Here is a 12,124-nt window from a genome sequence, read left to right on the forward strand (position 1 = left end):
CTTTCCTCCATCTTAGAACTTCTGACCCCCATGTACAAAGTGAAAACCCCCCTGTACATGTGTTAAAACCCCCCTGTACAATACTAAAAAAATTTCCCCTCTACTTTGTAATTACTTTTACTATACTATCTAACCTTTTGTGACTGCTTGTTCCACTTCCAAAGTTGGTAATTCATTCCATGGCTCAAACTCAAAATCACAGCTGTTTTTCAGCTGTCTGCCAGGGTCTAGAATGCTTCTGACCAAGGCCTGGAATCTCTGAAAATGTCTGAAAGACATTTTGAGTTCCCACAATATTGGAATAAAATAATGATGTCCAAGATTGGAGAAGGAATACCTTCCTGGGTTCAATGACTGATTTCTGTTTCTCAGCGATGTTTCACATTAACAAAACTAAGGGATCAGGGAAGCTGGAAATAAGAGCAATAATAGATACTTTAGCATTTTTTACTTAATTGCTGAGTGTATAATTTGGGTAACTTGCACGATTACGTGGCTCTGGTGTGCTCAGCCACCACTCACACCTTCTGCATCAGATCTCTGTGTCAAACTGGCTGGAGACAACACTGAGTCAGAAGATCATGCCTCAGCAGAACTGCCTCTGGAGGCTTCCTGAAGGCAGGGCACGCATTTGTAAAAAACCTGGCCTCTTTTTGAAAACCCTGGGAAACGCAGATCTTGCTCATTCCTGTTCTGGGCTGTGTCCAGTTCTGGGCCCCTCATTACAAGACAAGGAGCTACTGTAGAGGGTCCGGCAGAGGCCACAAAGACTGGGCATCTCTCTTATGAGCAAGACTGGGAGCTGGGCCTGTTTAGTCTGAAAACTGAGAGGGGATCCCATCAATACATATGAGTATCTCAAAGGAGGGTGTTAGGAGGATGGTGCCAGGCTCTTTTTTGTGGTACTTAGTGGCAGGACGAGGAGCAACGGCCACAAAATAAAATGCAGGAAATTTCACCTCAACATGAGGAAGAACTTCACACTGAGGGTGGCAGAGCACTGAACAGGCTGCCCAGGGAGGTCATGGAGTCTCCCTCTCCGAGACATTCAAAATCCATCTGCATGCATTCCTGTGTCACCTGCTCTAGCTGACCCTGCTTGGCAGGAGGGGTGGACCAGATGATCTCCAAAAATCCCTTCCAAGCCTAACGATTCTGGGATTCTGTGTGAGTCCGTTTTTTAACAACCTTCTGTCGACGGGGCTGTGCGGGGGAGCTGCCCGCCAGCCCCGGAGCGCGGCACAGCCCAGCGCTGGGCACCCATGCCTGCACAAGCCGCGCCGGAGCCGCTGTGCCCGGACCGCAGCGCTCGGGGCACTGCGGGCACTCGGGGCGCTGCGGGCACTGCGGGCGCTCGGGGCACTGCGGGCACTCGGGACACTGCGGGCACTCGGGGCAGTCCGGGCACTCGGGGCAGTGCGGGCACTGCGGGCACTCGGGGCACTGCGGGCACTGCGGGCACTGCGGGCACTCGGGGCACTGCGGGCACTCGGAGCACTGCGGGCACTCGGGGCACTGCGGGCACTCGGAGCACTGCGGGCACTGCGGGCACTGCGGGCACTGCGGGCACTCGGGGCACTCGGAGCACTGCGGGCACTCGGAGCACTGCGGGCACTCAGAGCACTGCGGGCACTCGGAGCACTGCGGGCACTCGGGGCAGTGCGGGCACTCGGGGCAGTCCGGGCACTCGGGGCACTGCGGGCACTGCGGGCACTCGGGGCACTGCGGGCACTCGGGGCACTGCGGGCAGTCCGGGCACTCGGGGCACTCCCGGCACTCGGGGCACTGCGGGCACTCGGGGCAGTGCGGGCACTCGGGGCACCCCCGGCACTCGGGGCAGTGCGGGCACTCGGGGCACTGCGGGCACTCGGGGCAGTCCGGCCCCGGCCCCGGCGCAGGCGGGCCCGGGCAGCGGGCGGGCCCGGGCAGCGGGCGGGCCCGGGCAGCGGGCGGGGCCGGGCAGCGGGCGGGCCCGGGCAGCGGGCGGGCCCGGGCAGCGGGCGGGCCCGGGCAGCGGGCGGGGCCGGGCAGCGGGCGGGCCCGGGCAGCGGGCGGGCCCGGGCAGCGGGCGGGGCCGGGCAGCGGGCGGGGCCGGGCAGCGGGCGGGGCCGGGCCGCTCCTCCCGGTGCCCGTGATCCCTGCGCCGTTCCGTAGCCGCAGCGCAGGGGGGCGGAGGAGCGGGACGGAGCCCGCCCCGCCCCGCTGGCGAGATGGCGGCGCAGAAGATTAACGAGGCGCTGGAGCACATCGCGAAAGCGGAGAAATAGTGAGCGGAGGGCCGCGGGGCGGAGGGTGCGGGCTGCGGGGCGCTGGCGAGCGGCTGCCAGCTCGGCACCCGCGCGGTCCCGGCCGCCCGGCGTGTCCCCTCCTGGCCTGGCAGGGCGGCTGAGGAGGCTCCGTGTGCCAGGCGGCGGCGCACCGGGAGAAGGGCAGGGAGGTGGGGGGCATGGCTGCTCGGCCCCTCCTCTGCCTGAGAGGAGCCTCCGTACCGGGCTGGGTGCTCTAGAGGGCCTGCTGCCCCCAACGGCGACAGTAAAGGGCCCTAAGACTAAACAGTGGGGTCCGTGGGCGGTGTGGCTCAGTGGCCTGGAGCCCGAGCAGTTCCCTTCAGGGCCTTGTGGCCTCTATTGCTCCGACGCTGACAGCAAAGAAAGGGCTGCCACGTCTGCCCTTCTGCTGAAGTTAGTGGGAGGAAGACAAGTCACAGAATCAATTAGGTTGGAAAAGGTTTCTGAGATGGTCGAATCCAACCTGTGACACAACACCACTCTGTCAACTAGATCAGGGCACTGAGTGCCACATCCAATCTTTCCTTAAACACCGCTGTGGATGGTGACTCTATCACCTCCCTGGGCAGCCCATTCCAATATCTAATAACCCTTTCTGTGAATAATTTCTTCCAAATGTCCATCTTAAACCTACCCTGGCACATCTTAAGGCTATAGACAAGTGTGAGAAAAGAGTTATGGAGGCTGTGTTGGGTAAAAGGGCTTGACTTTGCTGAGGTGGTGGGTGGTTGTTCTCTGCCCTTGAGAAATCTGTGATTGGTGCTTCTTAGGTGCCTTCAAAAACCTATACTTATCTTGGAGAGCTTTCTCTTTAACATCTATGATAGTCTGTTACTGGGTATTTTAATACCAAATATAGCCATTTTGCTTGTAAGTCTGAATTGCACAGAGTACAATATAGATGTAATAGAGCTGACTAATCCAAGGATGCCATAGTTTTAGTAAGAGTAGTGACAGGCCCTCTGGATATCATGGATCAACTGTATAAATTGGCATAGAGGGAAGGCTTTGAAGTTGAAAAAGCCTGGCATATCTTACTCAAGTTACTTGACTGAAAGTGCCCTCCAGCAGAATTAATTTTAAGCTTATCTGTAGAGCACTTGAAATTAAAGGCACTGAGACCTCAAATTGTGTGTAGCTTGAGTGCATTGTGTATTTCAGCTTGATGCATTTGAGACTCCGACTGTGATAAAAATAGCACAATATATAGGCTTGTGTTAGAGTTACACACTCTGGTCATCATCCAAGTAAGACAGCAAGGCCACCTTAGTATCCATATCTACAGCTGTTTAGCCAAGTAAAGAATGTATTGCATATGATGTATTGGCCAATAACAAATATACAAGCAGACGGTAAAATTATGGTAATATTTTAATTTCTTTTAGAAATGAGAGAAGTCAGCATATTGAATTCCAAGTTGCCTAATCACTCAACTAATTTTCCAATGTTCATTTTCCTCTATGTATCTATGCCTTTTAGTGTCATGATCTATTTTAGACATATAAATGACATGTGAATCTTTGTGTTGGTAACTAAATTCTTTTATTTGTGTATGCATTGGAGAGTCTTTGATAAATCTCAGAAGCAAAAAAAAAAAAAAATCCTGTAGAGGAATGCTGGAAACTTCCTGATGTGTGAAAAAAAAAAAATATTGTCAGGTGTCATGCTATTAGAAATCTGGAGATACCATGTTGGTGTAGGAGGAAGTGTTTTTATTCTGCTGACTTCTTACTGCTGAGAAGATGGAGTTGGGAATACTCTCTGGGAACAGTAGAAGCATGTTAGGTGAGGATGGTAACTGGGAGATAATTGCAGTGCTTTATGCAGTTCTTACCAGTGCTGGCATTTGTTTTTATGGTACAGATGCCACCATAGTATTGGCACATCGGTAATTGCTCATTTCCAGGGGTATTCTAAAGTTTGAAATGTATCTGAAGTGCCTTTATGGTAAAACATAAAATCTTTACTAATTGCTTCTTGCGTTTTAGCCTGAAAACTGGATTCTTAAAGTGGAAACCAGATTATGACAGTGCAGCTACTGAATATGGGAAGGCAGGTATGTGGCAGTAAATATGGCCATATATATTTAAAAGTATTCATCAAGCTGAGTCCCTTATAATGTTTTATGTATTTTTATTACATTACTGTGTAAGTATAACTGTTGTGAAGACTAAATGGAAGATGAAACAACAAAAAATCCTCTTGGTATCACTATAAAATAAATCTCAGGTTGTACTTGGAGATCTAGAACAGTTTCCAAAACCAATTTCTTTTTTCAAGCTTGCAACTTCTATTTTTTATATTGCTATACGTGACAAAAATAAAGCTTTCTTTCCTTCTTTCACTTGTCCACCCCCAAATCCTATGACTTTATCTACAAAACAACAGACGTTCAAGCTGATTTTAAAATTTTGCTTTATCATCACCTTATGAAATATGTCCTGTCAAAGACTGTCTCCGTAAGGTGAAATGCTGGCAGATTATTTCAGGCACAGTAGAGTCTCATTCCTCCCTTTTTCTACTGCCAAGACATGCTAAATATAAAATCCTTACTTGCTGATTTCTTTTTGTTCTTAAGCATTTTCTTCTTTCTCATAGTAGTAATTTGTCATGGTCTTCTGGCTTCTTACTCTAGGCATTCCTACTATTCACCTAAGACTGAATAAAAAAATACAAACTTGGAAGAACAACTAGAGAATTTATAAATGGAAATTTATTTTAAATCTTTCTTTATATTTAATTAGTTAAGCAAGATAGAAATACATATTTGTACTCTGAAATTATTGTGCTGACAAAGATATGGGTATGCCTTGTTGGTGGCACATTTCTGACTTCTTATAACTCCTAATGATTAAAATTATATAAATATGTATTCCTCCATATCCGTAATTAAAATACAGCATGAGTGACTCTCAAAGTCCAGCTAAACATATTGAGAGCTATGAATGATACTGTGTTGGTATGGAAGTGATGTTGATAATAAATGTCTTTAGTGGTAACTAAGTTACTAATGAAACAAGGAGAACTGTCTGGGATTTTTGGGAAGGCCTTGGCAAACTGTAACCATGCACTTAAAGACCCTGTTTGCATGTTTAGGTAGGTAAACTCTCCAGCAGCAGTGGTAAAAAAGAAGACAAGTTATAAATAAGATCTTTATTTGCTTTTTTGCAGCTGTTGCTTTTAAGAATGCCAAGCAGTTTGACCAGGCAAGGGAAGCCTGTTTACGGGAAGCTGAGGCACATGAAAACAATAAAGCGTATCTTTTCATTGATTGAAATGCTTTCTTTCCAAGAAGCTGACTAGTTGCTACTTAAATTGGAGTAATGGGGGTTGGTAACAGGTTATTTAATATATTTGCACATTTTGTCAGTGTACCAGAATTGCTTTTTAAGTCTTTCCTGTGTGCTCTGAGTGAGAAAACTAAAGAACTGTTGGTGAGAAAGTTAGTGTTGTCCCAAATAACAGCTCAGAAAGGTGCCTGAGATACCTAGGTATTGCTTTAGAAATTTAATTGGTTTTTAATTATCTACTAATGCATACGATAAACTAAATGAAGCTCTGACATTATTACAGTACTTGTAGTACTGTTTAATAAGCAGGAACATATTTTAAGTAAGTGTGCTTTTACCAACTTTTTATGTAGCTATACATTAGTATATTGAATTTATTCTGTCCTTAGAATTATTTATTTTTGACATCTTGCCTGCAGTAGGTTAGATTTGCCTTTATGGGGTTCCTTGCTTTGAAATTAGTAGTTGTATAAGATTTTGTACATTAATATTTTTCCTGCATTATATTTTTGCGGCTTTTGTCCTTGACTTCAGCAATTTCATGTCCAGTCTCTTTCATGCTGCCAAGTAAGTACAGACATGCTAAGTAATCTGAAACAGATTTTTTAACAAACAGTACAAGTACATTTTGATCTCAGAGTAATTCTTTTGATTCAAGTAATTTTGGTGCTTCATAATTAGTTTAATGGAGGTGTGAGCTAGGAAAGTTTGAAAACATGTAATGGCCACCTGAAGAAATTATTTTGGCATTCTTCAGCACCTTTTGATAGCAAATGTTTTTTCTTAGTTGAACTTCTCATCATTTTGAGATTCTACACTGAGCTAATGAAGAAATTTTTAATTAAAAAGTACTTCAGAGATGACAATAATCCAAATACTGCCTGGATCATGATAGAATATATTTTTACCGGGGGGTGTGGTTGAGTTTTGTGGAAGATAAAGTTACACGTGTCATTAAATAAAACACTTTCAACGTCTTCAAAGCATTAAATATTAACAGTGAAGATGTTAGATAATCAGTGCATATTAACTTTTGTTTCATAACTACAGCTTGTTGTAATATACCATCTTTGACCAAATTGTACATTTTTTTTCTTTGCAGAGCTTATGAACAAGCTGGCATGATGCTAAAGGTATTCTCATTTACTAGTTTTTATTTTTAAGTTCTATTTAATAAGGACAGATATTTTGCTATGTAGTATTTTACAAATATATGTAAGCAAATTGCATATTCAAGTGAATTTTTTGTTGACTCATAGTCCCCATGTCTGCCTTCAGTAGATTAGGAAAGCAACATTTGTATTTGGGGTGAAAAATAGTTTTCCTTTTGTAGAAGGAAAGAAGAGTTCCTCATGTCAGAGGGTAATAGAATAGTGGTGTTGCTTTTACTCCAAATTACCACAAGTTCATGACTTACACAAAAGTTTAGTCTTAAAAGTAAATTTTATGGAGGTGGTGGTCAACTTTCACTAGCCCTACACGTTTGTAAATTAAAATTAGAATACTAATATTGCAATTTGCTTTGATTTGTGTCCTTGCACGTAATCTCTTTTCCTAACAACAGTGTTCCTGTGACTGTTGCCTTGTAGGAGATGCAGAGGCTTCCTGAAGCAGTTCAGCTGATTGAGAAAGCCAGTATGATGTACCTGGAGAATGGGACACCAGATACAGCAGCCATTGCACTGGAACGGGCTGGAAAGTGAGTCTGGCTTAGAGGTGGCTAGAATCTGTGCAGGGCATGGGCATGTCGGTGGTTTTCTTTTACATCTTTTTGATGCTTTCAGGTAAAAAGTATTTTCCTTTCATCTGAAGAGAAAGTATTGATGTTTATTACAGGTTAATAGAAAATGTGAGTCCAGAGAAGGCTGTGCAGCTCTATCAGCAAGCAGCATCCGTGTTTGAAGTAAGTGGGGGATTTTTGTGGGTGTTTTTAGTTTGCTGGGGTTTTTTCTTTCAGCTATAAAGTAAAGAAGAAGCCTAAGATGAGGTTCTAAATTATGTTTCCCTCATTTTACATCAGTGGCTGAGTAATGAAGCTGAAGGCTTCTGATGCTGTAGAGAAGGAGATTACAAAAGTTAGGAGTCAGATTGCTTTGCCTTTTTCTCAGTTTAGGACTTGACATAATCTGAATTTTGTAGTTCAAGTGTTCTGCCTCTTTGGTAGAGAACATGTCTGCTGTTGAGTACTGGAACCCAAAATAATTCAAAATCCCTGAAGGCACAGAAGAAATGATTTTGCTTGGTGCTCCACCCACTATATGAGACAATTATATGCCTTTTTACAAGTGACTGATGTACTTTACTATTGTCAGTTGTCATGTGTTTTTTCAGATTAGCAAATTTACACTGACATTCCTCTGCTGAGCAGATCCATACTGGAGCTGGCTCTGGAACTCAGAAGCACCAATGCACTTCATGTTTCCCTTGAGTGTGTGAACTGCTGATCTTTTAGCTAACAGTTGTTCTAAGTTACAGGTGACACCCTTAGATTAAGGTCAAGGGTCTTAATTCTGTGCAAATGAAATAAGAATGTCGGAATTATTTTTTCTCTTCTGTAGAATGAAGAACGTTTACGGCAGGCATTGGAAATGTTAGGGAAGGCATCAAGACTTCTGGTCAGAGGACGCAGGTATAGCTTTATTCCTTTTTGTTCTTTTAATGTAATTGAATCTAAAATTTTGTGATTTTGATTGTAATTTTTTGTCTTGGTGTTGTTTGGTTTATGTGCTGTTAACTGTTACTTGAGACTCACTTTAAACTAAGATCCAGTTTCTGTGGGATATGCCATGTTCATCCAGAAACCACTTGATTTTCTGTTCTGGGATGGGAGAGGGTTGGCTGAAAGACTTTTGCTCTGTGAAAAACACCAGTTTTCATTAATTTTTAAACTACTTCAGGATTTTTTTGGAGAGTTTTTTCCCCAACATTAATATATAGAAAGTACTTTAAAGTCTTCTATAGCTGTTGGATATAAAACAGAGGAATTAGGACTGTCCTGAAGAATGGAATCTGCAGCGGTCTGATTCTGAACTTCATAAAGAAGAGTGAATCTTGGAGTCTCAGTGAGACAAGTTTAATTGTAAATTACTTACACCAAACTTGACCTTCATTTCATCTTAGACTTGCTTCACTGAAACATTTAGGTCCTTTAAGATCTAAACTGCTAGTTTGTGGATGTCAGACTTAACTGACAGCTTATAGTAACCTCAGGACATATAGAAATGTGTTAGTGTATATAACAAAGCATTTGTCTTGTACAGTGTTACAAAAATCAAAGTTTCTCTGAATAATACCAGAGATGTTCTTGGCATGTAGACAAAAGGAATTGCTGACTATATAATTACCTAATCTATTAATAAGATCTATGGCTGTTTTTTAGTTGTGTTGCTGTTTATTCCAGTAGACTTGCCATTGTATTAGTTAAACACTTCGTAATTAGCCTTGGGTTCATTGTGTTGTAGTCCTGGCACTGATACTCCTCTGTTTTTGCTTTTTAGATTAGATGAGGCTGCACTGTCTCTTCAAAAGGAAAAAAGTATTTATAAGGAAATTGAAAACTACCCCACTTGCTACAAGGTAAATTCTAAGAGAGAGCTTCTGATATTCCAATTTTTAAATTTTTGTTGTTATTGACATCTGACAGATGGGCACCTCTTGATTCAGTGGTAAGTTTCTTGCTGAATGGTGAGAGTTTGTGGTAGTGGTGTTTCCCTAAACTTTACCTGTGCTTTTGTAAGTTTTAAGATAAGATGCTATTATATACAGGAGCTGTCAAAACTAAACAACACATAAAAAAATCAAGATGTTACTAAAAAACAAACTACAAAACCTGTTGCTTGGGACAACAATCCATTAAAATGTTATAGGAGATAACCTATTCATACCAGCTGAGAAGATGACTCTACTTTTTTACTAGATTGTTCTGACTCGCTTGTGTCTGTATTTTAGGATGATTGTGGATTATAATGACCTTTCTCAGACTAGATATTAACAGTCTACTATTTTTCTCATATTTTATTGTTAATTTCTAAAGATTCATAAGGCTTTTTTTTTTTTGTTTAGAAAACTATTGCTCAAGTCTTAGTTCATCTTCATAGAAATGATTATGTTGCTGCAGAAAGATGTGTGAGGGAAAGCTACAGGTAAGTACTTTGTGTCCTGTAATTTTAAGTGGAATGTTTCACCATTGTAGATCTATCCTGCTTGACATTTTTCTTCATAAATCTTTAACCTGCAGTTCTTTTGACTTACAGTACAATAATAATGTTCCCTGGTATGTGGCTATCAGGAATCTTTTTCACACATAACAGATTTAGCTGTAATGGCTACAGTGATTCTTCTTACAAACCTCAAATACAAAGTCATGAAGAACTAGTTATGTGTGACAGGGGAAATGAGATGGAAATTAATAGTTCTTGCTATGTTACAGGAAAAAATTTTTGTGTAAAAATAAGGATTAGTGTTTAAGCCTGGCAGTTCTTCATTTCAACTTTCATTGGAATTCAGTAGCAAAATCTCAAAACAACATGTTTTTACTTAAACTGTGTTTTTAGTGAAATTAACATATGTATTAGTTAAATTGTAGTACTTTACCTTTGGAAATAATCTTTCAAGGTCAATCTTTAAACATCTTGCTTTTGTTTTCCAAATATCCAGTTTTATATACAGAAACTCATGACAGAATTTTTCTGTGTGTGAAGTGGAGAAAGAGTTTATTGACTAATCAGGAAAAAAAAATTAAAAATCTAATATTCTTGTTTCATCTTGACTATGAATGTGGTTAACTATTATTGTCTTATTAGCAGTGTGCAAACTAGTATTACTTAAAGTTTAATTTTTATGGCTATGATTCATGTACCTGAATAAATCAACTCTTAATTTCCTTCAGTATACCAGGATTTAATGGAAGCGAAGACTGTGCAGCGCTGGAGCAACTTTTAGAAGGGTATGATCAGCAAGATCAGGATCAAGTTTCTGAAGTCTGTAATTCTCCACTTTTCAAATACATGGATAATGATGTAAGTAGACAGATCCCATGACTGGGTTTTTTTTTTCAGGTTAATAGGGTGGGGATTTTCTCCTAGTAGAGGAAAATAAGAACACAATCTGTGTATTTAAAATGACTTCCTGTCATGCTGCCCTTTGGCTGGAGCTTCCTGCATTCTTTTACTTTGCCTGGCAGTGATGGTGCTGCCTGCCTTTCAGATGGTGCAAAGGGTTAGGTGAAAGAACAGCTTCTTAAAGATGTGCTTAATTTGTTTAAAGAATTGACCAAAATTCAGTCTACTTGTGCTTGCTTCCTAAGGGCAAGAACAGTTTGCTGCTTCTGCTTTTTCTCAGAAATACCATGCAGTGCATAAATGTGCATAAACATGAACAGAGCAGGATGTCTACAGGATGGCATAATTGAATGTATTTTTCCATTGCTTATTCTTAGTAAGGTACTCATTCAGGATAGATTTTGAATTTGGAGCAAGTAGCTGTGTCTCTTTTCCCCACCATTTTTTATTTAATTGAATTTGAAATTGTAGGAAGTATAAGATAAGAAGGGTGTGAAGTAATGGAAACATCCATCCCTGCCAAACCTTGTGGCAGTATTGGCTAATTTCACTTCATTGAATACTAAAAATTAAGTTACTAGTCTTGCTGAACAACATTTGTAAAATTGTTTACATGATCTAATACTAGATAATAAAAGCTACATGGTGGAATTATTGCTTTTCTACATAAAGCTTGAACCAGAGGAGCTATGTAGCCAATTTATTTGATAATAAGCAACATCTATACAGATCTCATATACGATTCTCAGAGTATTTGAGAGAGTGAAAAAGGGACCAGTGTTATGTTTATTCCAAGCTGGAAAAATACACCTTAAGAACATAATCACTTTGTTTTTATACTGAATGTTGCCTGCTTGATTATTGTGAGCATCAGTCAATTCTATGATAGTACAGAAATTAAACTTGCCTTGTTATTGTCAGTATGCCAAGCTTGGTCTTACCTTGGTGGTCCCAGGAGGTGGAATCAAGAAGAAATCGCCAAACGCTGCCCAAGACAAAGCCAGAGGACCAGCTGCAGTGGGCTCTCATGCTGATGAGGAAGAGGATGAATATTCTGGTGGACTTTGCTAGCTGCAGACTAGGTTGTCATATCTGACTGAATTGTGATGCTGAGCATATCCAAAGGTACCAGATTTACCAGAGCTTCATTGCAATTGTGATATGGGAATCCTAATCTTATCTTGGCAGCTTCTGGTGCAATACAGGAGAAAATCATCACCTTGAAACATCTTTGGACTTCATCTCTTACCTAGCAGGAGCTTTTTTAGGGCCTTGCCTTCAGCTGACAGGAAAAAATTGAGGAGAGTTTTACTAAGAGCACAGTTTAAAAGAAAGCAAAACTTCAGAAGCCCTGGAGGGGGAATAGTACAAAATTTTAAATGCTGGGTTTCCACAGGTCATGCTTTTGGTCCCAGTAAGATGTTTGTAGTTGTCCTCAAGAGTTAAATGTATGATCATTCATCTGGCTGTTTATCTCCTGTTTAAG

The 12,124-nt window shown here is 41.7% G+C and overlaps 1 protein-coding gene across 1 annotated transcript; it reads left to right on the forward strand.

The window, feature by feature from the left end:
- The first annotated feature begins 2,110 nt into the window (after positions 1-2,110).
- Positions 2,111-11,828, forward strand: NAPG (NSF attachment protein gamma). The gene is made up of 12 exons (XM_021527776.3): positions 2,111-2,266; positions 4,277-4,344; positions 5,460-5,544; positions 6,128-6,145; positions 6,681-6,711; positions 7,168-7,277; positions 7,415-7,481; positions 8,137-8,207; positions 9,076-9,154; positions 9,641-9,720; positions 10,467-10,596; positions 11,560-11,828. The coding sequence occupies exons 1-12, from the start codon at positions 2,211-2,213 to the stop codon at positions 11,707-11,709; spliced, it is 945 nt and encodes a 314-aa protein (XP_021383451.1). The 5' UTR covers positions 2,111-2,210; the 3' UTR covers positions 11,710-11,828.
- The last annotated feature ends 296 nt before the right edge of the window (positions 11,829-12,124 follow it).

This window comes from Lonchura striata, chromosome 1, assembly GCF_046129695.1.
Source record: "Lonchura striata isolate bLonStr1 chromosome 1, bLonStr1.mat, whole genome shotgun sequence".
Classification (NCBI taxonomy): domain Eukaryota; kingdom Metazoa; phylum Chordata; class Aves; order Passeriformes; family Estrildidae; genus Lonchura; species Lonchura striata.